At 45.5% G+C, this 26,903-nt stretch overlaps 1 protein-coding gene across 1 annotated transcript in view; it reads left to right on the top strand.

Moving 5' to 3' along the window:
- Nucleotides 1-26,903, top strand: part of CPNE9 (copine family member 9) — a 54,488-nt gene that overhangs the window by 7,693 nt on the left and 19,892 nt on the right. Inside the window, exons 3-9 of the mRNA XM_054976419.1 lie at nucleotides 9,846-9,886; nucleotides 16,587-16,633; nucleotides 17,741-17,844; nucleotides 18,516-18,555; nucleotides 18,635-18,637; nucleotides 20,754-20,830; nucleotides 25,773-25,836. Coding sequence (XP_054832394.1) covers nucleotides 9,846-9,886; nucleotides 16,587-16,633; nucleotides 17,741-17,844; nucleotides 18,516-18,555; nucleotides 18,635-18,637; nucleotides 20,754-20,830; nucleotides 25,773-25,836 — 376 coding nt within the window. The remainder of the gene's footprint in view (nucleotides 1-9,845; nucleotides 9,887-16,586; nucleotides 16,634-17,740; nucleotides 17,845-18,515; nucleotides 18,556-18,634; nucleotides 18,638-20,753; nucleotides 20,831-25,772; nucleotides 25,837-26,903) is intronic.

The raw sequence follows: 26,903 nt of genomic DNA, 5'->3' as shown, positions 1-26,903 counted from the left end.
GCTAAGCTACAAGAGACGAATTACACGAGGAGGAGCACGTGAAGGGAGCCGCAAAAGAGATCAGAAGGCTTTGTCAATTCCCTCTCTCTACAAATTGGTGCTCAGAAGGTTTGTTTATTTCCTCTTTGCCTCCTAGAAGGGGAGGTGAAACTGACAGAGCCTTTGGGAGGCAAAGAGGAAATTAACAAACCCTCTGAGCAGCCATCTCCCTGGTTCTGTAGAGAGGGGAAACTGACAAAGCCTTCTGATCTCTTTTAAAACTCAGTTACCCGGCTAACATTGCGACTCTCTTCACGTGCTCCTCCTTGTGTAATTTGTTTCTTGTAGCTTGGCTCTGAGTAGACAATACTGACCTTGATGGTCCAACAGTCTGATTCACTATAGTGCAGCTTCGTGCATTCATTACAGAATATAGCACTTGTCGGCATTGGATTTGGGTTCTGCAGGTGAAAAATTGTGATTTTGTGTCTACCAGCAGAAACCAGAACATCAATCCTGTACCAATTCCTACTCGGTTCACCAATAAGAATACTGTTATTGCACAAGCCACCCAAGTTAAACCCCATCAATTGCCCTGGGAGAGAATTTAGCATGTTTAAAACAGGGACAGAGTAAAACCTTTTATTCCTATTAGAACTGCCAGCTCCTCTCTTTGAAGTTGAGCTGCAGTTCTCCTAAACATATATACTGGGGTTTAAAGCGCATTAAACTCATTTGGACATTTCTCAGTAAACACACATAGGAGTGGATTGCAAGAGTTGCACAGGTCTGAGAAATGTCCTCTTGTGGTTTTCCCCCCCAAAGATTTAGCAATAACAAGCATCGCTGGTGAGCATCTTATTTCTATGTTGCTCTTATGGGAGCCCTTCTAGGGTCTTGCCTCAGCAACCATATTCACTTTAATATATTATTTTAATTTGAATAATATTGAAATATAAAAATTAATAGAGTAATTAAAATTCTTGTAAAGTGTTTTATTTTAAATGTTCTGTTTTTCCTTTTCTCTGATGGTAGATCCTTAGAAATATTTAATAAATCTTCTTCAGACTCCATATATATGTAACCATCTCATATGGGCCCTGACCTGGATAGCCCAGGTGAGCCTGATCTCATCAGATCTCAGAAACTAAGCAGGGTTGGCCTTGGTTAGTAATTGGGTGGGAAACCTCCAACGAAGACCAGGGCTGCAGAGGCAGGCAATGGCAAACCACCTCTTTTAGTCTCTTGCCATGAAAACCCCACTAGGTGTTGCCTTAAGTCAGCTATCACTCGAGGGCACCACACCTTATATGGAGTCAAACTATTGCCATTATATCTCAGGCAGAAAAAAGGTATTTTCCTATATTTTTAGTGCCCAGGATTTTTCAGTTGGAGATGCTGGGTCCTTGAACCTCTGCCTCCGAGCCAGAACCTTTTCATATACACAGTTGGGCTGCTATTGAAATGAGCTAAACAAAATTCTCCCATTTCCCTGTCTTCCCCAATCATCTTCTTTTGCATATTAAGGCACGAAACTGCCTTATGCTGAGTCAGAACAGTCTATCAAGGTCAGTTTTATCTATTCTGACTGGCAGTGAATGGATCTCCAGGGTGAGATGCAGATCTTTTGCATCATCTACCACCTGATCCTTTTAACGGCAAGGGATTGAACCTGGAGACTTCTGCATGCCAAGCAGATGTTTCACCACTAAGCCACATTCTCTTTCTCTGTCTCTGTGGTTATTTTTTTAACAATTTCAGACTTTATTTTGTGTAAAACAAAGACAAAATCAGTAAGTAAAATAGTTTTAATAAAACCTCCAAACATATTAAATGACTTGTGGATTGGCTTTGTATTTTGGATGAACTCCTTGGAAGAAAGGTGGGATATAAGACAAATTTTGCTGTTTCATACTGATTTAAGAAGCCTCCCTCAAACCCTGAACACTATCCTCATCTAACCATAGAACTTTCAGCAATGGGCTAAATGTAGCCTAATTTAGGGGTGGGCGGGCATTTTTTGGTTAGGAAGTTCTACCAATACATCCTGGACTCAATGCATGCAAGGAGTCTCTTGCTTCCCTGCAACCCCAACCAAAGAATGTAACTTAACTTTCCCACATTCATCCCGTGTTTTGCTCTCCCTGCTTTGGATCTCCCTGCTACATGTCTGCCCTAAAGTTGCCAACTTCAAGTTGGGAAACTTCTGGAGATTTGGAAAGAACATAAAAGGACAAGAACTTGTCTCCATAACACTCAAGTATAGAGTATGGAGACATGTTGTTGTTCTTCCATATATATGTTTTACCGTTGAATGTATTTGTTCTTGACTTTAGGAGATCTTCTGAGATGTAGTTTATCTTCAAATTAAATATAACTGCACATGAACACTAAGGATTTCATTCTCCATATCTTAGCAGACGTTCTAAATAACGTTTATTTAAGGCTGATCATAAAAATCTACAATAGATTTATTAGCCCTTAAAATGTTCTACATGATGATCTTTTGTATATGTTTCCACTTACACCATGGTTCGTTGTGTTGTGAAGCACTTGGAGGTTGGCAGCTCTATTTTAATCTCCGTCTCTGTTATAATATAGATTGCAGACTCCTTGACGTAGCAGCCTTCCTTTTCTCTTAGGTTACTCTAGAAGACATGATTTTCCTTCAAGGTTTGCATATGTTGTGCCTTCGTAGCATTATACACATCTAGCATTGCTTCTTGACTAGGAAAATAACTAGCCTGACCTGTTCTAGGGCTTGATCTGCAGCACTCCACTGGTGCAGATTTCGTAGCGTGGAGATCAGCATCATCAAATGCTAATATCCAAAGATCAACCAGTTGCTAACTGCAGAAGGACAGAAGCCAGTCTAAAAACTGGTAACCTCGTGTATGCATCAGACAGAGGCTGGCCCACTCATTCCGATGGAGGGAATGCATCAGTTAATTTACAGCAATGCTTGTGTGGGAACAGCTTCTCCTATTGATATGGGCAGGGGAGTGCCACGTAGGGTCCAGAGCTCCTGCTTCTGGAATAGATCTAGATCTTGATCTGGAAGATAAATGGAAGGCCTGGATTTGGATCCTGGCCTTCTCATTGCTCGTCTATGGCCAAAAAGGTGCTCTCGGCCTCAGTGACTCCCCCTGCAAAAGGCAGCACGGACTGACTCTGTAATTACACTAGCTGAACTATAAACAAGTTACCACTTGATTCAGGAAGGCTTCCCCTAATGAAGATTGAGAGCCTTGAGTAAAAGCCCCTACGGAAGTGATGCAGAACAAAAATCGCTTCGCAGGGGCATGCTGGCGGTGTTTTAAAGATAATAGGAAGTTGTCTGAGACTGCCTCATTGGAGAGGCTCGTTGGGCGGCCAACTGCTAAAAGAATTTTTAATTTTTGAAGAAACTGGTTAAAAGACAAATGAGAAATCAGTTACATCTAAACAAATAGGCACAAAAGTGGAAGGCAGTAGGAAAAGAGGAAAACCCGATGGCTTGACTCAGGTAAAGAAGCCGCGTCCTCCAGTTTGCAAGATCTGAGCAAGTCAGTTAATGATAGGATGTTTTGAAGGTCTTTCATTCATAGGGTCGCCATAGATTGGAGGTGACTTGACGGCACATAAAACACATTCAAGCCTCAATCAAGATGCCTTTTTGACATACTGAAGGAACAGACCCTAAAACTCAGTTCCTGATCTTTAAAATATTCAGACCTACCGCTGATGTGAAGACAAACGAGATAGAAAAACTGTAAGGCATATTATAAGCGCTATCAAAATGATTTCAGATAAAATATCATGCATAGAACATGTAGGCCTGCCCTGAGTCTCCAGATGGTCTAAGGAGGAGGGGTAGGAGAAGGTAGACTGCAGTCCTCCTCGCTGGACCACTGGCCAATTGCGAGGCACTCGCTGGTTGCTGGTGTTCTTAATCAAGGCTGCGTACTCAGGATCACTGAACACAGTTTAACTGTGAAGAGCTCCTGGGTAGGAGCTCTTGATTTGCAAATTGAAAGCACAGCAGTGGACCACAGGGATGCTACTAAAAACAAAGAAGAGACCGTGCAAAACTGAAGTTGGCCCTCCCTGCTGTAAAGAATGCAGGAAGAATGGGAAGGGAGTGTTTCTTTCCACCAGCAAAGCAAGAGCAGGAATTCTTTGGGGGGGGGGGAGGACCAGAGAAAAATAGGGGGGTTCCATCAAAAACAAGCAGCAGTGTCCTCCTTATTTCCTTCTGTGATGTATAGGGGAATTAAAAAGGACTCTTTCCTCCCCATCCCACCCCCATCAATTGCTTTTGCCCAGTCCCAGGAAAGTCCCGGTAAATGTCTTCTTGCCATATGCAGCCCAGAATATGAGGCCTGGGGGGGAACTTGGGGTTTCAGCTCCATTTAGCTGTAGAGAAAACTCCGACAGCCACGGCTCTGCAGACAGAAGCTATTTAGCAGAAGTGCCTGCAGATTAATTTGATCTGAGCGGCTGTTAAGGAGCACACCAAGGCCGGGAAGGGGGGACCAGGGGAGGACTGGCAAGGCTGTGCTGCTCTGTGGGGGAATAGAGTGCAGACCCTTGTGGCCAATCACAGGGGAGGGTTCTTTTCCTGACCAGTCCATTATCATACATTCCCCTTGGGCCCCCAAGATGGGCAATGTGGTAAAGAGGCAAAACTCCAGAAAGGGATGATGGGGTGTGTGTGTGTATGGAGGGGGGAGTAGGAATAGATGACTGGAGCCACAGAAGCAGAGCAGCAGCAGAGTTCATGGGCCCATTCCCAGGAGGGGAGAGGGCAGAGCGCATGGGAGCCAGCGCGCACACACTCCGTAGTGCTGGAGGGTGCTTCTGGACCAAAGCCAAAGCCTCTGCCCTAAAGAGCCATTTAGTACGTATGGCGAGAGAGAGAATCAAATGCACATAATTGCAGGCAAAGCTCGATCAAAAACTGTTCCTGTTCTATCTCAAGGAAACCCCAGATCTGTGCCTAGAATGAATTATGCAAATACCGTCTATTTACATACAGCCACTTTGTATACATAATTTATTCAGCTTGAAAGAGTCAGTTTTTCAAAGAATTAGAAGTGTTTGGTGAGGAAAGAGCAGAAGCAGAAAAGCATGAATATTAAGAGCAGATTATCAATAACAAGGGGGGAAAGTCAGAATCTGTGAAAAGCATGAGGCCCTTCCCTGTCTTGCAGCCACTGTTAACTTTGTTGAGCCCCCTTCTAATTTTTGAAACTGTGGTGCATATAGCTGGGAGGTCTCAGATTTTTCTTGATAAGCATGAGGGCTAGCAACTTGCCTTTTTAAAAGCATAATGTGAGCTTGCTTCCTTAAGATCTCAAGCCGTGTATTAGACCTTGTGCAATGAAAAGCCAAGATTAACCCTCCTTCTGGGGGAGAAAATAACCCCACCCCTCCCCAGGAATGAAGAGCTACTAAGAGAAGGTGGATGAAGCGTAGAATAGTCTGAAAAAGAAGGCCACACCAAAAAAAAAAGCAGATGGTATGGTGGGGAAGTAGTTTGTTAATATTATGACCCTCCCATCCATTTCTCATGTTGCTTTGTCAGGGGATCTGTAATATTGTATAAAGAAAAACCATTAATCATCATCAACATATCTAATTCTCAACATGGTCCCATCTTAAATCTGGAGATTGAATCCATAAGCAGACAAGACAAATCTTTTTACAAACTTGAGAAAAACTTCAGGTTGCAAGAAAAAAACCTGAAATCTAAATAAAAATACTTTGGGGAAGGTTAACCCCCCCCCCCTAAAAAAAATAGAAACAATGCTTGTAGCCTTCAGTGGCTGTTGCTAAACAGCCACAACAGTATCACTAGTAAAATGCGGGAAGAGGGAGCAGTGCCCTTTCCAGGCCTGTTTTGGCCTTTGAGGGAGGCCTCCTCAGGGCCCGGCCTAGCAGCAACCACTGGGCAATTTGATATCGTGCAGCTTGCAAGATTCATCCAGGACTGGCTTCTTGCTGCTGTTCAGCAGCAACCACTCCATGAATGTCAGTGTTGTGTAGTGGTTAGAGCTTCACAGTAGGATCTGGGAAACCCAGGTTTGAATTACCACACTGTCATGGAAGTTTCACTGGGTGACCTTGGACCAATTACACAGTCTCAGCCTAACTTATCTCACAGGGTTCTGGGAGGATAAAATGGAGAAGAGGAGACAGGCAGGGTATAAATGAAATACATGATACACATAGGGTTGCTAGCACTGGCTAGGGAAATTCCTAGAGATTTTGGGGTGGAGCCTGGTGAGGGTGGGGTTGGGGAAGGGAAGGACCCTTAGCAGGGTATCATGCTATAGAGTCCATCCTCTAAACCAGCCATTTTCTTGAGTCCAGAGGGAATGACCTCTGTTGTCTGGAGATCAGTTGTAATTCTAGGAGATCTCCAGACATCACCTGAAGGTTGGCACCCTAAATGTAGCTGAGGATGGGTGGAAGATAAAAGATGAATTTGTGGATGGGAAGGAGAGAAGGAAGCAGTGAAAAATGAGAATATGGTAGCTACCAGGAAGAGGGAAAGAGGAAATAGTGTGGGAAGAGGGATACAGGAGGAACTGAAGTGCCCTCCACAAGTCCTTACAGGTTCTTCACCATGCATTTAGGCCCAGCATTTTGGCTGACAATGCACAGCTGGGACAGATTTTTCCTGGTCTGAGGCTACCAGGAGGAGGGAAAGCTGAAGACAGAGAGGAGGGCAGATAAAGGTATGTTGGCAGGTGAGTGGGAAGAAAAAAAGGAAAGAGAAAAAGGGGAGAAGCTGTGGGGGATTTCAGGGGAGGAAAAGAGGAAATAATGGAGGAAGATGACATGAGATGCCATCCACATATCCTTGCAAGTCTCTTACCTTTAAATTATACTTGTATTAACAATCTATACTCACAATATTAAAAACAAATTTAAAAAGAACATTACCAACTGAGCATGAGCAAGACATTGAAACCCCAGTAGCCATAATCTGGACTGTGTTGCAAAAGATTAATACCTGTTCCCTCGCAGGTCTGTTGGAAGATATTCCTGGATACAAACATAGTTAGAGCCACAAATCCCATACATGAAATAAAGAAGGTCTCCCAAAACAAATAATGGATCGCTAGATTTAGAACGATGAAATGCAACTGACCTGAAAGTATAATCATCTCCAAAGCTTTCCCACAGCAGCTGAACTCTCCGAGAAAAAAAGATAGATTGCAATGGCCTTTTATCTATGTGAGCTGCAAAAAATCCAGATCAGATTACTTTGAGTTGGATTCCAGTAATAATATCCAAAAATGGAAAGCGTTTCTGCAGGTGGGACAGAACCTGCTTCTCCCTCCTGCTGCAGCCCCCTCCCCAAAATGCTGCTTCTGGGAGAGAGTGAATCAGAGGTCTGTAACAGAAGCAGGGGCTCAGCAAAAACCACCCCTGAGGGCCTTTATTAGTAATTGGATGGGAGACCTCCAAAGAAGATGGCAGTTGCGGAGGCAGGCAGTGGCAAACCACCTTTGTTAGTCTCTTGCCTTGAAAGCCCAGCAGGGGTCGCCATAAGCCAGCCATAACTTGACGGCACTTTCCACCACCACCTCTGCCATTCGCAGGAATCGTCATTGGAATCCAGGCCTATGTCAAAGTCATCCAAATTCTGTCACAGGAAGGAACCATTTCTGCAGCTTGCATCGCTGATACACATCTCTCTATATTTACATGTTTGGCACAATTTACTCTGTTTCTGTTAGTCGAGCCCAAGACAAAAAATAAAGCACGGCCCTGGAACTAAGCCATCTGACCACCACCAATCACGTTCAGCACCCTTCTCTAACATTTTGTCAGTCCAGACATACTCAAAATGCTGATTGTTTGAGGGCTGGAAACTTGCCTCGATTACTAGAGTACTTGGTTTCATGGTCATAGATCCTGAGTGATATCAAATCTGTAACATCCCCAGACGTGGCAGGAATAGCCAGGCTGAAAGATGGCAGAAACTTAACAGTGAAGAGTTACTCCAGTCTAATCCCATTGAAATCAATAGGCTTAGACTGGAATAACTGTTTAGGATTGCACTGTAAGTAAAAATCTGGCAACTGATGCCTGGTTGTAGGAAGAAGGACATGCCCGGAGATCTCTCGGTGTCTTTTGGTGCTACACCTCTGAAGATGCCAGCCACAGCTGCTGGTGAAACGTCAGGAACTACAATGCCAAGACCACGGCAATACAGCCCAGAAAACCCACAACAACCATCGTTCTCCGGCCGTGAAAGCCTTCAACAATAAGGCTAAGATACTTAAAGGATTGCCTCCATCATGTATGTCCAGCCCACCAGTTAAGATCCTCCTAGCAAGCTCTGCTGTCTATGTTATTGTTTCCATTATAAGCCGCCTCGAACAGGTCTCTGGAGGGGTGGTATATACATTTTCTGCATAAATAAATAAATTTCCCCTTTATGCATTCACTCTACTTGGGGGGGGGACCTCTCTGTTTCCTTTTCTTTCTGAACAACTGCACAGCTCTGAAATAGTGAACATGGGCAGAGCCTTGGGAGATGAAAAGGGCTGAGGGCTGCTGTTAAATCTTTGCCCCGGCACCCGTTATCATTAGGGAAGCTGGACTATGATGAAAAGAGTGGGGGCAGCCAGGCACACACAAGAGGAATGACCCTTTCTAAATTAGAGGGAAGGATGGTACCTTCCCTAGAAAGATTTGCCATGGGTTGGTGCCCCTGGTTTGTTTATTGATTAGTTATTTACCTCATATATACCCTGCCTTTCTCTTCAGTGGGAACCCAAAGAAGCGTAGATTGTTCTTTCCTTCATTTTGTTCTCCCATTCATTTTATCATCTCCTTTCATTCATTTTATCCTGTGAGGTAGGTTAGGCTGGGCCATGATTCCATGGCAGAGTGGGAATTTGAGCCGGGGTCTCTCGGAGCCTCGTTTGGCACTCTGACCACCACACCAAACTGGCTTCTATCCATGAAAGGAACATAAACTCAGGACCCTTACCTGAGACCTTGCGGAGTTGCTGCTACTCCAAACAGGTAACAGTGATCTAGAACTGATGGACCAATGGTCTGACTGGGTACCAGGCAGCTTCATGGGTTCCCATTAAGAACAACTGGACATGTTGAAATTAAGCATGGGAGACTTCTACTGACGTGGAGATGGGGCACACTGGCTGAATCTTTGCTACACTGACTAAACCTCTGGTTATTAGGCCGCTGTTAAAAGTGAATGAATCTCTGGTGTAAAAAGTTGCCAAACCCATGTGGCAGCGGTATATTTCAGATTCTACACACAATTCTTCAAAACGTGGGGTCTCATCCCACCTCCCTTTGGAGAGAGAACTGTAGCAATTTACCTAAGCAAATACAGATATGGAGCGTACCTAAAGCTTATGCCTGTATAGAACTGCCATAGCACCAAAGGATGTATTTATGTGTCATTTATAGGGGAAGGTCTTACACAGAATTATACATTGTGCACCCCCCTCCTGGTCTCTTTCTTGTCTGGGCTGTCTCTGTTCTATCCAGAAGTTCTTTCTCAAGGACTTTATTTGGGACGGAGAGCTGACGGATTGGTTCTGTTCCCTTATCTCCAGCGTGAAGCTGTCACTGGCTGTGGATTTGATTGCCTTCTTTAATTATCTTAATTTGGATGTATTAATAAACCCAACAGCACAAGACACTCTGGATTAGAGAACAGAAGCATCTTTAAAGGGTGACTTTGCTGTAGGGAAGTGGAATGAAGACAAACAGAATCTAGGCTTGATTGGGGCCATTCCTCAAGACACCCGTTTCTGCCCCCCCCCCATCCTTTGCTTTCAAACTGACACACTCTCTCTCTCTTTCTCTGCCTCTTTGCTGATGGATCTCCTTAGGAACCTGCTGGATATGGACACATTCTCCAAGTCTGACCCTGGTAAGTGTGTCAAAGTGACAAACATGGAGGGGGGGGGCATTCTCTTAAGCAGAGGGAAATGGCTGCAGGGACGAGAAGAGGGAGGGGAAGCCGTGCGACTTTTTAAAGCTGCCGCTGTTTGGGCAGCTGGTAACAAAGAACGTGAAGGTCTTCTATTCCAGCTCCATCCATGAGGCATTCATTTGGGTTGGGGGCTTGGGCTCAGTGGTAGAAGATCTGCTTGGCGTACAGAAATCTACCGGTTCAGTCCCCAGCATCTCCAGTTTAAAAAAGATCCGATAGTAAATCGTGTGAAAGGCCTGTGCTGCCTTAGACCCTCCAGAGCTGCTGTCAGTCAGAGTAGGCAATACTGACCTTGTAGACCAAGAGTCTGCTTGTTCTCCGGCCTTAACCAGAAATACCTGGGACAGAGGCTGGGTCTGTAAAAGCCAATGCTCTATCATAGGAGCTACAGCCCAGGGCTTTTTTTTCAGCTGGAACGCACTGGAACGGAGTTCCGGAACCTCTTGAAAATGGTCACATGGCTGGTGGCCCCGCCCCCTGATCTCCAGACAGAGGGGAGTTTAGCTTGCCTTCTGCACCACGGCTCGGAGGGCAGTCTAAACTCCCTTCTGTCTGGAGATCAGGGGGCGGGGCCACCAGCCATGTGACCATTTTCTCCAAGGGCAACCCACTGAGTTCCACCACCTCTTTTCCCAGAAAAAAGCCATGCTACAGCCCCTCCCCAGTGCCTCACTGATCTCCAAAGCACTACCCACATACTCTTCAGTGAACAAACTGAGGTGAAAAGGAGTCACTCAAAGCAGAACATTTGAAAACCACAGCACTGTTACTTTACAAAAAGTGACTGTTTAGAAAATGAGAAGTCATTCATACGAGGCGAAAAAAGCAGCAAACAGATGGAAACTGTGAGTGATAAAAGACGCCACAGACGTATTTGTTTTGTATCAGTTGAATGGTCGTGACTTCTCTCAAGGAATCCTGGGAATTGTGGTTGGAGATGAGTGCTGAGAATTCAGCCCCGGGAGCTGCATTCTTACGTCTACTTACTTGGGACTGATAACCCAAACATAATGGAACTTGCTTCTGAGTAAGGCTGCAGTCACATGCACAATTACTTGGGAGTAAGCTGAGTAGCTACCTCTTCCTTCGGACATGCAGGGGGAGAAAGGCAGCTTCTCCTGCCAGTTTCCCTACCAGGTGTTATCTTCTGCCCACCCTCTCCTTCACTTTTTGAGGTCCACGGAGTTCCAGGTGGGGGGGAGGGATGGGAGGAGCCGTGGCTGCTTGTTTCTCCTGTAGTACTGGATCAACAAAAACTCTCATTCCTGGATACCTTGGTCATCCGCAAAGCAAACTTTCAGTTAGGTCACAAGGTCTACAGGAAACCAACTCACACTGATCGGTACTTACACAAAAACTCCAATCACCACCCCCGACAGAAAAGAGGCATAATGAAAACATTAGTGGATCGTGCAAGACGGATATGTGAGCCGCGCTTTCTCAATGAGGAAATTAATCATCTAAACCACGCGCTTCAGGCAAATGGCTACTCCAGAAATGAAATCCGAAGAGCAATCAAACCCAGGATGAATCAAACAACCAAGGAAAAACAGTCACCTACAGGAAAAGTGTTTTTGCCATATATCAAAGGAATTACTGATCAGATGGGAAAGCTTATGGAAAAGCATAACCTTCAAGCAGTATTCAGACCCACCCGAAAAATACAACAGATGCTACGATCAGCAAAAGACAGCAGAGACCCCCTCACCTCTGCAGGAGTATACCGTATACCCTGCAGCTGTGGACAAGTTTACATCGGGACCACAAAGCGTAGCATCCAGACAAGAATAAAAGAACATGAAAGACACTGCAGACTTGGACAGCCTGAAAAATCAGCAGTGGCTGAACATAGCCTAACTCAAACAGGGCACAGTATCTTATTCCAGGACACCAAAATACTGGACAACACTTCCAACTACTTTGTCAGACTGCACAGGGAAGCCATTGAAATTCACAAGCATAAGCAAAACTTCAACAGGAAAGAAGAAACCTTAAGAATGAACAGAGCATGGGCTCCAGTTCTGAAAAACACCAGGCCAACAAAACACTCCACACCCGAAAATAGCCCTGCAGAGAAGATTAGCACATCAAGCACCAATCCATATGCAAAAGAACCTCCTCAGGATTCAGTGAAGCCTCCCGCCATTAGCATTCCACACCCTGGGAAACTCTTACAGGATGACTCAGCTCAACCCCACCCCTCCTGAGTAGATACAAATGACCTACATCTTTTCCACACTGTGACACTGAGAGATCTCTGTCTTTTGGTGCTACACCTCTGAAGATGCCAGCCACAGCTGCTGGCGAAACGTCAGGAACTACAATGCCAAGACCACGGCAATACAGCCCGGAAAACCCCCAACAACCTTCAATAACTTCCTGTTCACTGGGATCTAACCTTGACAAGCTTCATATGGTCCCACCACATTTTAGGCTTGAAAACTCGGCCACAGAAGGGATTTTTCTGACAAAGGTCTCAGCTGACACAGTAGGCAGGAATGCTAGCTGGCCTAGAGAAAAACATCATGTCCCTTTCATAGAAGCTTAATGGGATGCTGCTTCCCTGGTGTTATTTACCTCCATGCCGCACAAAACTTCAGCTGCCCATCTCTACACATTTACTGTTATAGCGGCAGTACATTTTTCTTCTGGCCAGTTGGCAACCCATGCAACCAACTTCCAGCAGGAATTCCTTGTTGCTACTGATGCTTTGAAGGGAGCCTTAAAGATTCATTGATTAATTCAGGCTTCAGGTGGCCTGACATTTTCACTCTGGTTTTTTTATCCCCGTCCCCCCCTTCCCTTGCTTACTGTTATGTACATTGGTTTTTAATTATGTGATTGTTTTAGGCACAGAGTTCTGTGATCCCAGACGTGTCATTTGGCTGCATGAAGGGAAGTTAGTTCTTCTTCCTGTGCTGGTTTCCTGATCAGAAATAGCCCCTTAGGGTGCCTTAAAGTTAAATAGAGGGGGGAAAGACAGGCACAATTTGAGTGCCTGTATTTTTCTCTATTGGGGTTTAATGCCGCCCAGAGGAGCATTTTAAATCAGCAGAAGGATACCTATGGGGAGAGAAGAGCTGATATACGCTGCCTCCCCCCATTCCCCAGAACTGCAGCCATGATTCCTCCTGGTTCCACCACAGCTGCTTTTAGGGCCAGATTACACATCTGGAGTTCCAATAATGGAACATTGCTTAAAGACTGGCCATCTTTATGCTCTGCTCTCTGCACCTTTTTTTGAGAGCAGAGATAGCAGACGGCCAGAAATCTTCAAAACAGGTATAAATAACCAAAATATTCTGGGATACATTGTGTAGATTTCAGGTGGCAACTCAAGAATTATTTCCCCCTGAAGCGAGCACATGTGGCTTGGGACTGGCACACTTGTACTGGCACGACTGTTTGCATGCTTTCTTCGGGAATGAGCCCCATTCAGTTCAGCGAGACATACTCTTGGGCAAACAGGCATAGCTGGGGGGATCTCAATAATGAGATATCAAAAAGCAAATATCGGTAGTGAAAGTTTTTTTTCTAAGTACTCTGCAGAATTAGCAGGATAGCATGACATATGCCTGCCTGTGGAACAATCTCCTTCTGCCTTGAACAGATTTCAGCCCTCCGAGACCGAGTTCAGATACAAACATAATAGTGGCTTCTTACAGGGCCCCTCTGGTGAACTATCAAGAAGTGTATGCAATTATAGGGAATCTCTGCCTTTGTGTTCATGGCTGAGCCACAGAGAGCTTGAACGCCCCTTTTCAGTGCTTTCTGTCACTCTTACTGGGCTCACAATGGCTGCAAACAACCAGTCTGGGTGATGGAGGCTTTTTTTAAAAAAACAAAGCCGTCCAACAACATTATAAAAGCCCCAAAGAGGTATTGCTACTGGAATGAAAGGGACACTGAGATCACGGCAAAGTTGACAGCATCCAAGAACGTCCAAGAAGGAGACTGTAGAAACCACTGGGAAAAAATGGCTTCTGGTTAACTCTATGAAGAGGCAGGTGCAATTTAATGGACACTCTGACTTTTAAAAAATGATTGTAACCTTTCCAGACAATGTGTTCTCAAAATGGTCATTAAACTATAAAACGTTGCGAGGTCAAAAATAATTATATGAATGCCTCCCAGTTAGGGGTTTGTAGTTAGTTGTCTTGAATCAAAATGGAAAAAGTAGCCCCCAAATTCTGTGTTGCTCTCCCAGAATTCTCAGTCCTCCCATTTGGCCTTCTCTCCTTACCTGTAGGCTTCTAGACAGTATTCAAGGTGATGGTGCTTCTCTATAAAACTGGCAGGGCCCTGCGTACCTCAGCAGAGAATACCTCCTAGGCTGACCAGAGACATCTAGTTTATGGTTGACAGAGGGCTGGAAGAGAGGCTCAGCTCTGGCCGTCTGGCTATTTAGGCCTAGTAGCTACCCCTTAAGGTTTGCTAGAGCCTAAACTTTAGTAGCTGTTCAGGGAGTGATGATAAAAGGGCTTCATTACACTTACACACACACATACATTAATTTAGTGACAATTAATTTAATTGGTGTAATTAATTTAGTGGCACCTTTTATATATACTGATTGAATATTAGAGTGGTTTAAACGGTTTCAGGGGCCTGTCTGATTTAATCTAGTCAGATGAAAGCCACTCAGAACTTGTGAGCTGAGCTAGAGAACTGAGTGTAACTTATCCCAGAACCTCATCAAACAGATAAGACTGCACCATATGCAGTTACTTGGGAGCAGGACATATTGAAATCAGTGGGTCTTCTTTTCCAGTAAACCTGCTTGCAATTGCACAGTATGCAAGGCAAGAATATGAGGCATACAAGGAGAAGTGTTATTGAATTATTCTGCAAGAACGTAGAGAATCTGACAGGATCACGAGCCCAAAAGCTGTTCTTGGAGAGCTTGTCTGCCTCGTTTTAATTTTCTTACTCTGCAGTTCTGAGCACTGATAGTCTGAGGTAAATCCCATTGAAGTCAATGGGACTTATTTCCTCGTAAGTGTGCAGCCTTAGACTGCAATCTTGTGCAAGCTACCCTGGAGGAAAGCCCCGTTGAATGAAGTAGGATCTACTCATTCTGACTAAATGCGGGTCACCCTAAGTTGGCTACAACCTATGGCTTTTTCCATCACCGATCACACACAGGATTTCTATGTTAATAACATTATTTAGAAAACCTCTGTGATGAAGATCTAAATTAAGGCTGCTAATCAATGAAAAATATTTTAATGGATTAAACTGAAATATATTTACACATGACCACATTTTGAAGATCCTGAAGGGAGGAATGCCGCAGTTCCGGGTAAATTCAGAGGTGTCGTTTAAACAGCAATTGCAGTGGGTTTTGCTCTTGCTGTGCAAGCTCAGCTTCTTTTTGACCCCACAGAATCCCTTTGCAGGTGTTTGTTCAGGGGCAGCCAGTCTTAGAGATTCTGGGTCCCTGAACAAAAGTCCAGGATGGAGTTGTACAACTGCTCCGGAAATAGAGGGCAATGTGGAGGTGCTGGCATGGCCTTGACAATATAGGTGCTGGCCAGTCAGAGCTGCACATAACCCACAGCAAACTTGTAGAGCTGAGGCGAGGGAGACTTGACAGCTCAATCACAGAGAGGAAAGAGTACATTTGAACGGAAGGTTGTGAGGCGGCTCAAGAATGACCTCATGGTTTTATTAATGTTATCTGTGCATGACAATTTAATAAACCAAAGCCATCAGTCCTTGTTAGAAGAAAAGACTGTCTTTAATATTTTATTTTTCATTTCCTGTAATACAACAGAGGGAAAATGGCTTTAAAAATAAATAAATGTGCCCTTCAATCTAAACTCCACTGGTTCAGATTTCAATTTGAGCTTTAGTAGACTCAATTCGAGCCTGCAGCCCTTATCTAAACACTTTTCAGAGGCATTCCAACTTTTTTTTTCTTGGCAAGCTACTGTGCTTCAAACAGCTATGATAAGCCGAAATCTAGCAGGTGAAGCTTTTTCCTGGCAGGGACGTAAAAATGATAAGGAAAGTTTAACCTGCTGATTTGAGCTCCTGATGCAGAAGAAAACATTGTTAACTCTATTTTGTAGCTTTTAGAAGGAAAACATGGCAGGGTCTTAGAAATACTGCACGCAAGCAGTGACAGGCGGCCAACATGTAACAGACTGCCCAAAGTAGCATTTTCTGAGGAAAAATAGCTTGGGAGAGCTGCAACTGGGGGTCTGTTGGAGCATAAAAGCAGAGGGAAGGGGTTTCTTTGCCATCCACTTTTCTGTTTTAAATTGGAGCGTGCAGGAGCACACGCACACACACCCCAGGAGATCCTAACATACGTCTCCTGGAACCACATTATGTTTGGAACCCTACAAGAGGAAAAGTGGCTGGTGCTAAAAGGGTTAAGCATCCCCTCTCCTCCATTGCTTTTCTCTCCCATCTCTCCTCCTCCTGGTTATTTCTCCTTAGACACAGAGGCTGTTAAGGGTTTATTGCTTGAGTTTATTTGTAAGATGTGGTTAAGCCTAAGACTGTGTTGTAAGTGTGGTATGGAAGATGCTAATAGGAAGCATTTTGTAAAGAACTGAATGTCACAAGATGAGAGGGAACACACACACACCCTGCTCTTAATGTATTCTGTTGCCATTTATCCTTGCAGTTGTGATTCTCTATGTCCAAGGAAACGTGGACAAGGAATGGCGCGAGGTAAGTAGCTTTGCCTTCTCCCTCTTAGAGGATCAGCTATGACTGGGGCGATCAAATCTGGACACTTGTCAGCTTCCCTCAAGTTTTGATGGGAAATGTAGGCATCCTGGTCTTGCAGTTGTAATGGAGAGCCAAGCTGTAAAACCAGGATGCCTACATTTCCCATCAAAACTTGAGGGAAGCTGACAAGTGTCCAACCTGTGTAAGGCGTTACTTGTAGCTTGGCTCTGAGTTTAGTTTACCTCACAGAGGTATTGTGAGGGGGGAAATATGATGGAGGGTGATCATGTATGCTGCCCTGAACTCCTTGTAGGATGGACAGGATTTTTAAAAAATACTTGTGTCAGACTGAGGCAGGGAAGCACCCTTGTTGTGGTCCAGTTGCCCAGCACATTTCAGCCGTTCAAACCCTCTTTGCCTATGGGCTCCTCTGCCAAAATGAGCTCGTATTCCAACTTAAATGCCTTTGTGTGTTTATCTATAGAGCATCTATAGAGAGAGAAGAATCCAGTGTCCCTCTTAAGCCTGGGGATGAGGTCCATTGTTGTGAATTTGAAAATAAACTCAGTTTCAGCAATCTCACTTTATTTTCCTTTTAAGTTTCTTTGCTTTGTGGGAAAGTGGGGATTTGAACCCGAGTGTCCTAGATCTTAGTCCAGTACTCTCACTACTGCACCACATTAGCAGTGCCACTGATGGCAGCAACTGAGAGACAGGAGCTGTAACTTTTTAATTCCCCAGTGTGGTGGGAAATGAGGCAGGCTGTCAGTTAAATTCTTTCCCAGTTCCAACAGCCACTCTTTTGCTAAGGGACAGCCAAGGTGAGGCTCGAGGCCTTATCAAAGGCTACCTAATCCTTGGCTCTGTTCTGCAGGCCTCTCTCTCATTCACTCACCCACTGTCATACACACACTCATACACACCCTCCCCCCTCCACCACAAGAACTCATTATTTGCTTTCTGAAGCTCTTAATCCCAAATTGGGGATTAGGAGGGGAGGGATGAAACCAGGGCATCCTCCGAGTCAGAGCCCCCCTCCCAGCACTGTGAGGGAGATGGGATGCTGTCGCTGCACCTTTTAACCTTCTGTGTTTTCCTCAAACCCAGTTTGGCCGCACGGAAGTGATTGACAACACACTGAACCCAGACTTTGTCCGGAAGTTTGTGCTCGACTATTACTTTGAGGAGAAGCAGAACCTGCGTTTTGATGTGTGAGCCTCTTCAGCTTGCCCTGCCCTGCCCTTCTGCTCTGCCCCTGCCATCCCCCCTCCCCCTCTCTTCTCAGCACCTCTCCTCTCCAGTTAGCAATGCAGGGGCCCTGTGCAGTTCAGTACCAGTTGCCTGTTGGAGTGGGGGGTGATCCTTAGGCAAGATGCCTGCAGTGAGCTTCTCCCCTTGCCTCTGACCTCTTCATCTGGACCTGACCTTCATTGCTGCCTATAGAAAGAGCAGGTTGTGGGTGGTGCTCCTCCTCCCTCCCGCCCCTATTCATATTCTACAAAAAGTGCAGCTTGGGTTGCCAACCTCCCGCTGCGACCTGGAGATCTCCTGGAATTGCAACTGTCCAGTCCATAAAGATCAGCTTCCCTAAAGAATATGACTGCTTTGGAGGGTGGACTCTATGGCATTATACCCTGCTGAGGTCCCTCCCCTCAGGGACCTAAACCCCTCCCTCCCCAGGGTCCACCCTCAAATCTCTAGGTATTTCCCAACCCAGAGTTGGTGACCCTAGGTGTAGCTGGGCCTAGAGGCTCTGTGGGTCAACAATATGCCCCCTACTGACACATGGGCTTTGGCAGGAGCTCTACGATGCTGACGCTGCCCTGTCCAAACCAAGCTTTAGGCCAAGGTTGGGAATGCTAACCTCTTTCTTCTTTTCCAGTTACAATGTTGACTCCAAGACCTGCAACATCTCCAAGCATGTGAGTACGGAGCTGACCTCTCTTCCCCCAGGAGAGATGTGCAGGAACCAAATGTGCATCCAGTTAGTGCAGGCCCCAGAAAGTCTGCTGAAAGGGGGGTGCCGGGTTTCCAGAAAGGGGTCATACAGTTTAGACATACAATTGTTATTTGCCATGGGCAACTGGCATTTTTAGCGGGACAAGCAAAATAGACATTAATTTTTTTGTTAATATTTGTACAACCAAAATATCTCTTAATAGCTATCTTGGGAGGGATCTATTCCTCGTGGTTGCAAAGGGCATCTTGTATTGCTTGAACATTCTGACTGAACATTTCCAGCAGTTGGGCTGTCGTAAGACCCATGCCATGCACACACACGTTCTTTCTCCAATTGGGTACGGCCTCTGCCTAAATTCTTGCTCTGCTTCCTTCCGGTGCAATAAAAATTCCTAAGTCCGGATATCAAGATGACTCTTGTATCTAAGAGCTGCACAGAATGTAAAATACTGCACGGGGTCAGTTTCCTATGTCACTGCAGGCTGAGAAGGCAAAACCCACACCAAAATAAGGACAAAGACAAGCAGCACACTGCCCAGACTTCCAACATTCAATGGAGAGCTGCCATTATTCACCATAGTTCTATATGTCACTCCTCTCCCCCTTGGGATTTCTGGGCTGCATGCCCTATATAGTTTGCATTGTCATGTGAATCAGTATTGCACTGGTACTGTTGACTGGAAAACCACAATACAGTTTTCTTTCAGCGCAAAGCATAGGAGCCTTTTGAGGATCTGGGACTGGCAAACTTACTCTTCTATCATTCAGTCTGGCGCTTCTGCCTGTGGGGAGGGAAGTGCTATCAAAGGAAATAGCACCAAACGTCACTTTCTCCAGCAAAGCAGGTGCCTGACCCATTCCACATGGGGAAGGCTCTACTTCGTCCCCTTTTGTGAATATAGCTGGCTCCAAGGCATGGGGTCACCTATGGCCAAGGAGGAGACCAGTCACAGAGGAAATGGGGGCAGGGGAACGTCTCATTAGAAGTTCAGCCAAGTAACTAATTAAACCTTTCTAACTTTCCTTTCCATGCTGCTCTGCTCAACATGACCCGTAGAAGGTAAGATACCTCTGGCCCTCTAAAGGGGCTACACTGCCCTCTGGTGGTCAAGTGCAGCGGGGCTGGAATAGGTTGAGGATTTCCCTTTTCAGAGAGGCCAGTCTGTATGCCTGCATCCATAGGGCTGTGATTTTCAGTGTTCGTCCTGTTGCCACTCCCAGTACAGAGGTAGTTTTTCCTCATACTTTCATTGTATTGAAATGTCAATTTTTTTAAAAAAAAAGCTTGAAAGCCCTCCAGTGGTTGGGGAGAGGAGCAAAGTAGTGGCCGGGGTGGGGGCGGGGACTGAAAATGGCATTGATGGGGGCAGGAGCTGCAAAAATGCACACCTTCCCATCCACATAGTGCACAAAGGAGCTTGACTGCAATCTTTTCCAAAAGATCAGATTTGGGAAAGGTCACAGGAAAGCAGGGGAAAACACGGAAAGTGGATGATTAGAGGATGACATGGTGTCAATGCTGCCCCCTAAAAGTAACCCGCTCTAGTTTAGACACTAAACTGGAGCCCAAACCCCATGTGGAAGCAGCCTGTGTGTACAAGGAGTTCCTGACTAGGTTCAGGGCAGGCACTTAAACCATTATAAGGATGCTCCTATACAGCACTGGATGCTGTCATCCCACAGCATCTGCTCTGCCCAGTTGAACACATGATGTCAGGTCTTACTGTATTTCTTTGGCAGCCCAGTAGAGCCAGAGCAAGCCCATGGATCCTGGCTGTGCACTTTGCATGACAGGATTGGCTGTGCTGGTGCAGGAAAGTGGGGAAGTGTTTGCCAGAGGACCCCAATCTAGGGAGGTGGGGTATAGGCTACTACTCGGATCCTAAGCCTTGCTTTGCTCGTACTGCACTCCTTCCTGTGGTGGAAGCACTCCTCTGCTGCAGAGCGCAGTGCTTGCATCTCTCTGCTTGTGAAGGACCAGCATCTCTCTGCTAATGAGTGTCAGGGTAAAGTACTGCACAGTGGAGCCTTTGCAGTGGATGAAGAGAGATGCAAATGGAAGCTAGGCTTAAGAGCCATCCTTTGATCGGGAGTGGGCTCCCTTTCCTTTCTCTAGTTGTTCTGGGTCCCAGTCCCTTTCCCCCCTTTCTTTGTTTGGCAGGACTTCCTAGGACAAGCCTACGTGGCACTGGGGGAGGTAATCGGCTCCCTAAGAGGTCGCCTGGAGCGGACACTCGCGTAAGTCAAAGGGGTTCAGCAAGATTTCTGGGTGATTTTCCTGAAGGGTACCCCTACACTGAGAACATGAACTGCGACATGTGAGACTGGGTGTGTGTGATCAACCCTGAGCTTTGGAAGCAAGCTGGAAGAAGGTTCAGAAGGCAGAGTTCCGACCCAGATATAGTAGTCCAACCACTGTTAATATCGGTTTTCTCATTCCCTGCTCCAGTTATCTACCTGTCCTCCTCCCCAGGACAGGCAGCTGCCATAGCACTGTGCCATAGAGCATAGAGCTAATTCAGCTGCTCTAAATGGCAAGAGGTCAACAGGGACAGATCCCCACTGCCAGGCTGGTTCTCTGACCAAGCCTTCCCAGCAGTTTGCTGTGGACAGCATAATAAGGACAGCCGTGCCAGTGTTAGGCCATTGGGGTCATCATACTTCAGTGTAGGCTGCACATGCCTGATGGAAAGGGGGGAAGTGTATGGCACCCATAGAGATAAACCTGTGTTATGCTTGTATGGCTGTTCACAACAGCCATAACTGGTGATAATGCTGCTTTCATGCAAGGTAGATAATACACTTTCAGTACACTTTAGCGATCGTTTGGAACTGGATTTTCATGAGTGAAACAGGAAAATCCACTTGCAAATGATCACTAAAGTGCATTTAAAGTGCATTATCCAATGTCTTTGAAAGCAGCCACGGTTAAGTTAATCTAACAACTGTAGTGTTTGAGATATGCATTGTCTCCACTTAAGTCCCGATTAATATGATTAAATCTATTGATAAACTCTAATTCAGCTGCAATAAATCTGTAAGCCTTGACAAGAAAGTAGAGCAACTGTGACACCCATTCAACACATTCTGCCGCAGAGCTGTAATATCTTGCAACAAATGAATAAGTATTACATATTCAATGTTAAGGAAATTAATAGGAAATGAAAATTATATTCCAGGAAAGCAGACTCTTTCCCACAAACCTATGTTGTGCTTTTCAGTTACTAGCTGGCAGTGAATATGCATGTACGAAATTGTACCTGGAGGGAACAGGCTGTGGCTCAGTGGTAGAGAATCTGCTTGGAATACAGAAGGTCCCAGGTTCAATCCCTGGCGTCTCCAATTAAAGAGATCACGTAGGAGCTGATGGGAGAGACCTCTGTCTGAGCTCCTGGGGAGACACAGCCACATACAGTAAACAATATTGGCCTTTGAGCTTTCCTTGGAAGCTCTGTGCATTGGTATGCAGGAACCTTGCTTAGACGGACAAAATATTTTAAAACAGTGCTGCCCATTGTTGCTTCCCTTGAATGCAGGAACATAAGTAGAGGTATAGCAGATATGGTGTCATCGCCTTCATTCATGGTATGTGTAAGAACATTATGAATGGTGTCTTTTCCCACAACAAACAACTGTGATTTCCTCCATTTCCTTCTGACAATATAGACTGGTTGCAGCTGAAATTGATGGTGTACAGTTGAAATAGCAGCCAGTACATCTTTTAATGATTGATCTCCCACAATATTATTGGCCATTTTGTCTCTTGCGGCTTACTGGAATAGATACGGCTCAGTATTCCAGAGTTTGAAAAAGAAGAAAAAATGAAATAAGCCCCTTCCTTTTGCCAGGAACAACAGTTGCTGTTTGCTAATTTGTAAGTTAATAGGAAACTTTTCCAGCATCCTTAGAAGGGCACCTTCAGTCTGCTTGGAAACATGTAATTAAAAAAAATGAGTCAGGTAATTGATTAATCAGATCAAAGCTACCCAGTTAATTGATTAAAATATTTAATTGCATAGCAATCTTAGTGAAGAGCGGAATTCAGATCCCTAGAGCAGAATGACAGCTAAGAGTCCAGAAAGAGGCTTGAATCTCTGTACTCCACGTCTACAAGCAGCTATGCTAGTGAAACTCACATGGGCTTGGACGCTGGCTGGGTAAGCAGAACTGCGTGGCATCAGTGGCAGTTTTCCTCCCTCCCGCTCCCTCTGCAGTTTTCTTTTACCTTTGAAATTGTGCCCTTATGGACCTCCAGCAACATCAGTGGTGAGAAGGAAGAATCCACACAAATTGCCCTTCTCCCATTTCCTTTAGTGGAAGCATCTAGTGCAAATGGAAAGGGAGGATAGGATCCAAGCCAGGGCCCAGAATCAGATCAGTTTGGAGGGTTGAGTGTGGCGTATTTCATTTGGAGCCTGCTCATAAGAAGCCATACCTGGAACTGAGTGGCTTCTATCTTGGTACGGGGGGTGCTGCTTAAACCCCCTTGGTGGCTCACAAAAAGCAATCTCTCTCCACTTCTAATTATTTCCAACAGAAAATGCCTCTTGCTGCTGCCTGTCTCACGTACGCAAACGCAAAACAGATATGATGCCGCCCCACTTGATTTCGTTTGTTGCCCGTTCTGTAAAAAGGAAATGGGGAGACTCTCGCTGCCATGACATCCACCCCCCCTCCTGTTTTGCTGCAATCCCCACTGTACCTCTGCTAGGCAAAAGGGCCTCAGCGGTCCTGGTTTCTGGTTGTGCTTGGCCATGTGGGGCTCCTGATCAATGCTATAGGTCTCGGCGCTCTTTTTCTTAGCTATCTGCTTCCATAGGTGGGGAGCTGTCCAGGAGCAGGCTACAAACCCCCGGTATCTGTGCATCTTGGGAGTGATGTGATGTGGTTCCTGTGGAATGAAAAGAGTGTGTTTGGGTCCTCCTTTCAATGCATGTTCATGAGTGAAGAGATCAGTGGTCCAGGTTGCCACTGAAAAATCCTTGCATTATTTGAAATATATGTCCCAGTGAGTGGCAGCCTTACTATCACAAGCAAGGCCCTGTGGTATAGTGGTTTCAGTGCTGGACTTAGGCCTTGCTCACGCAGGCTGGGGAATGAGGTGGCAGAGACCCAAGGTGGCAGAATGCAGACTGCAGACGGAGAGTCACATTTTGGAATGCCCCTCATGTTAAAAACTCTCTGCAAACAGAAAACCAGCACAGCATGTAAAGAAAGGGCATAGGACAGAAGTCAACAAACTTTGAAGAGCCAAACTATGCCAGGGTTCAGAAGAAAGGAGTAATAGGGGCCCAGTATGAGAAAGCCTATTTGCACAACTGAAAGTGGACAAAGTTACAGATAACTGACATACTGATTAAAAATCCGTAATGTTTCTGCAGGCCAAATACTGGCTATTGTTAGTATTTTATGAGGTAGGGGTGCACAATAAGCAATAAAAAAAACAGTAAGTAATAAATATAAACAGTACAATCGTTTTAGCACAATGACATAAATTTGTTCGTGGTTGGCAGCTGGATTACTGGCAACTGAGCATCTTATCTTTTCCCTTTCAGTAAGCCTTCTCTAATAGTGCAATCCTAAGCAGAGTTACTCCATTCTAAGCCTGGAACCAACAATACCCGAACTTATAGATTTGATTTCTTTTTATGAGCCATGTTTTGTTCTGACCTGAATCAAATTTAGCTCTAGAGCCATAGGATGGAGATCTCCGGATGAAAAACCTTTCCCCTGCTGTGCGCATGTTTTCTCTCTCATTCTCTCCGGCATTCTATGAGTTTTTTTTAGAAGGCCATCTATTCTGCAATCTCAGGGCTTGTTTATTTTTATTTATATATATACTTATCTCCTTAGACTCAAGGCGGCTAACAGAGCTGCAAATCGTAACTGTCCATCACCAAAATGGAAACACCGCACAGTTATAAATGCAGTCAAATTTGCCAATTTGTCCTTCACCAAATGCCCTCTGGAATAAAAGAGTTTTACACACCTTCCAGACTGCAGTGCTGGAAGGCGCCCTCTGCACCAACTCTAATAGTCTCTGTTCCCATGGACTGGACTTACCACAGAAAATGACCCAACTGTTACTGTACAGATAATCTCAGGGCCCAAATGCATGTTATGTTTGACCCGTGTTGGGACACGGGTGCCTGATCTGACTTGTAGTCAAATGTTAGAGTGGAGACTAACCTTTAAAAACATCTTAGTCACCCAAAACAGCCTGAAATGCTGCGAGGGGGGATGAAGGTTTCCTGTTTCCCTCCTATGCTATTTTCACCTGCAAAAATGGCTGCTGAGGACAAGCAGGCACAGACCCCTATGCAGATATTTCCCTGCCTAACATGGCAGGAGAGGGAAGCATGAAGTCCTACCTTCCCCTTGCAGTCTTTGGAGCTGCATAGGGCAGCAAAGAAAGTTAGTCCCCTCTCTATTGTTTGTCTACGTCGAATGTAATGTAATGTGTATTTTGGACCTCAAGAGAGGGTACCACCAGGAGAAGACAGGAGAAGTATACCAGGAGATTTGGATTGACAACCAAATTTCCTCATTCTCCTGCATATGTGAATCAGCCAAGCTACAAGAGCCAAATTACACGAGGAGGAGCACGTGAAGGGAGTCACCATGTTAGCCAGAAAGCTGAATTTTAAAAGAGATTGGAAGGCTTTGTCAATTTCCCCTCTCTACAGAGCCAGGGTGATCACTGCTCAGAGGATTTGTTAATTTCCTCTTTGCCTGCAGAAGGCTCTGTCAGTTTCACCTCCCCTTCTTAGGAGGCAAAGAGGAAACAAACAAACCTGAGCAGGTATCTGTAGAGAGGGGAAATTGACAAAGCCTTCCGATCTCTTTTAAAACTCAGCTTCCCGGCTAACACGGCGACTCCCTTCACGTGCTCCTCTTCGAGTCATTCATCGCTTGTAGCTTAGCTCTCTGGCCTTTGCATGGGAGACCCAGGTTCGGATCCTTGTTCAGCCCTGAAGCTTGGGCCAGTCGCTCTCTCATACCCTAGTTTACCCAGGCAAGGTGATTGTGAAGATAAAAGGGGAGGGGATCATGCATCTTGTCTTAAGTTCCTTGCAGAAAGGGAAAGATCATCTCTTCATAATAATGATTTCTGGTGGACACCCTGAGCGGTTGAGCTTGTCTGAACTAACCCTAAGTCTCTGTCTCTCTTTCTCTGTAGGGGGGTTCCAGGTAAAAAGTGCGGCACCATTGTGCTGACTGCTGAAGAGCTCAGCAATTGTCGGGTGAGTGCCTCTTCCATACGGGGAACACACTCACAGGGATGGGGGATGGGACCTGGAAACAAGGATGAAGTTAGCACACCCCCATACCCCATATCCCGGGGATGGACTGGCTTGAGCTTTACGCAGTCCTGTCAAGTAACATCCTGTCGAGGTTCACAGTAGTTTAGATTCAGGCCTTTTAATGAGATTTCCACCATGGGAATAGAAGGAAAAAAGATGGAAATTATTGGGTGGGGGGTATTAAATACTGTACAGAACATGTCCAATTTCAGCCCTGAATGGCCAGGATTGGGTCCAAAACAGCCAGGATAGGAGATGTCAGGGGGTGGGGCATATGCAAATCAGTTATGCTAATGACACACTTCCGGTGATGGCAAGGGGTGTGGCATATGCTAATGAGTTATGCTAATGAGTTCCTCCAGCTCTTTTTCTATGAAATGACCCCTGGTGATACTGCAACCCAAACCTCCTGATGACCTCTCCCAGTGGCCTCATGCAAATATTAAATAGCATGGGGAATAAAACTGAGCCCTGTGGGACTCCATAGACTAATGGTCATGGGGCACGGCAGGAGTCCCCCAACACCACCTTCTGAGACTGGTCACCGAGGCAGGACTTGAACCACAGTAACACAGGGCCCCTTAGTCCCAGGGCTGAGAGGCGACTCAATTCTCAGTAGAGGTCATCAACCAAGGCAGCCAATGTACTCTGTTCTGGCCATTGTGTCCAGAAGATCATTCCCCTCCAAGAGCCCCTGGAGCCAAGAAGCAACCACCTTCTCTAACACTTGACTCACAAATGGAAGATTGGAGACTGGCTGGAAGTTCTCAAACACAGTAGGGCTCAGGGAGGTATTTTCCAACACAGGTTGAATTACTGTCTCCTTGAGCACAGATGGCACAATTCCTGCTCTCACAGAACTCTTTATCAGTTCCCTTAACCAGTTAGTCAGTCCCCTTCTGGCAGCTTTTATCAACGAAGAATGTTCGAAAACACAGATGGTAAGCCTTAACTCTCTGAGGATCTTGTCCACCTCCTTGGGGCTGTACAAACTCAGATGAGCAGGT

This window comes from Eublepharis macularius, chromosome 4 (assembly GCF_028583425.1).
Source record: "Eublepharis macularius isolate TG4126 chromosome 4, MPM_Emac_v1.0, whole genome shotgun sequence".
NCBI classification, from domain to species: Eukaryota; Metazoa; Chordata; class Lepidosauria; order Squamata; family Eublepharidae; genus Eublepharis; species Eublepharis macularius.
This window is presented reverse-complemented; position numbering and strand designations above follow the sequence as displayed.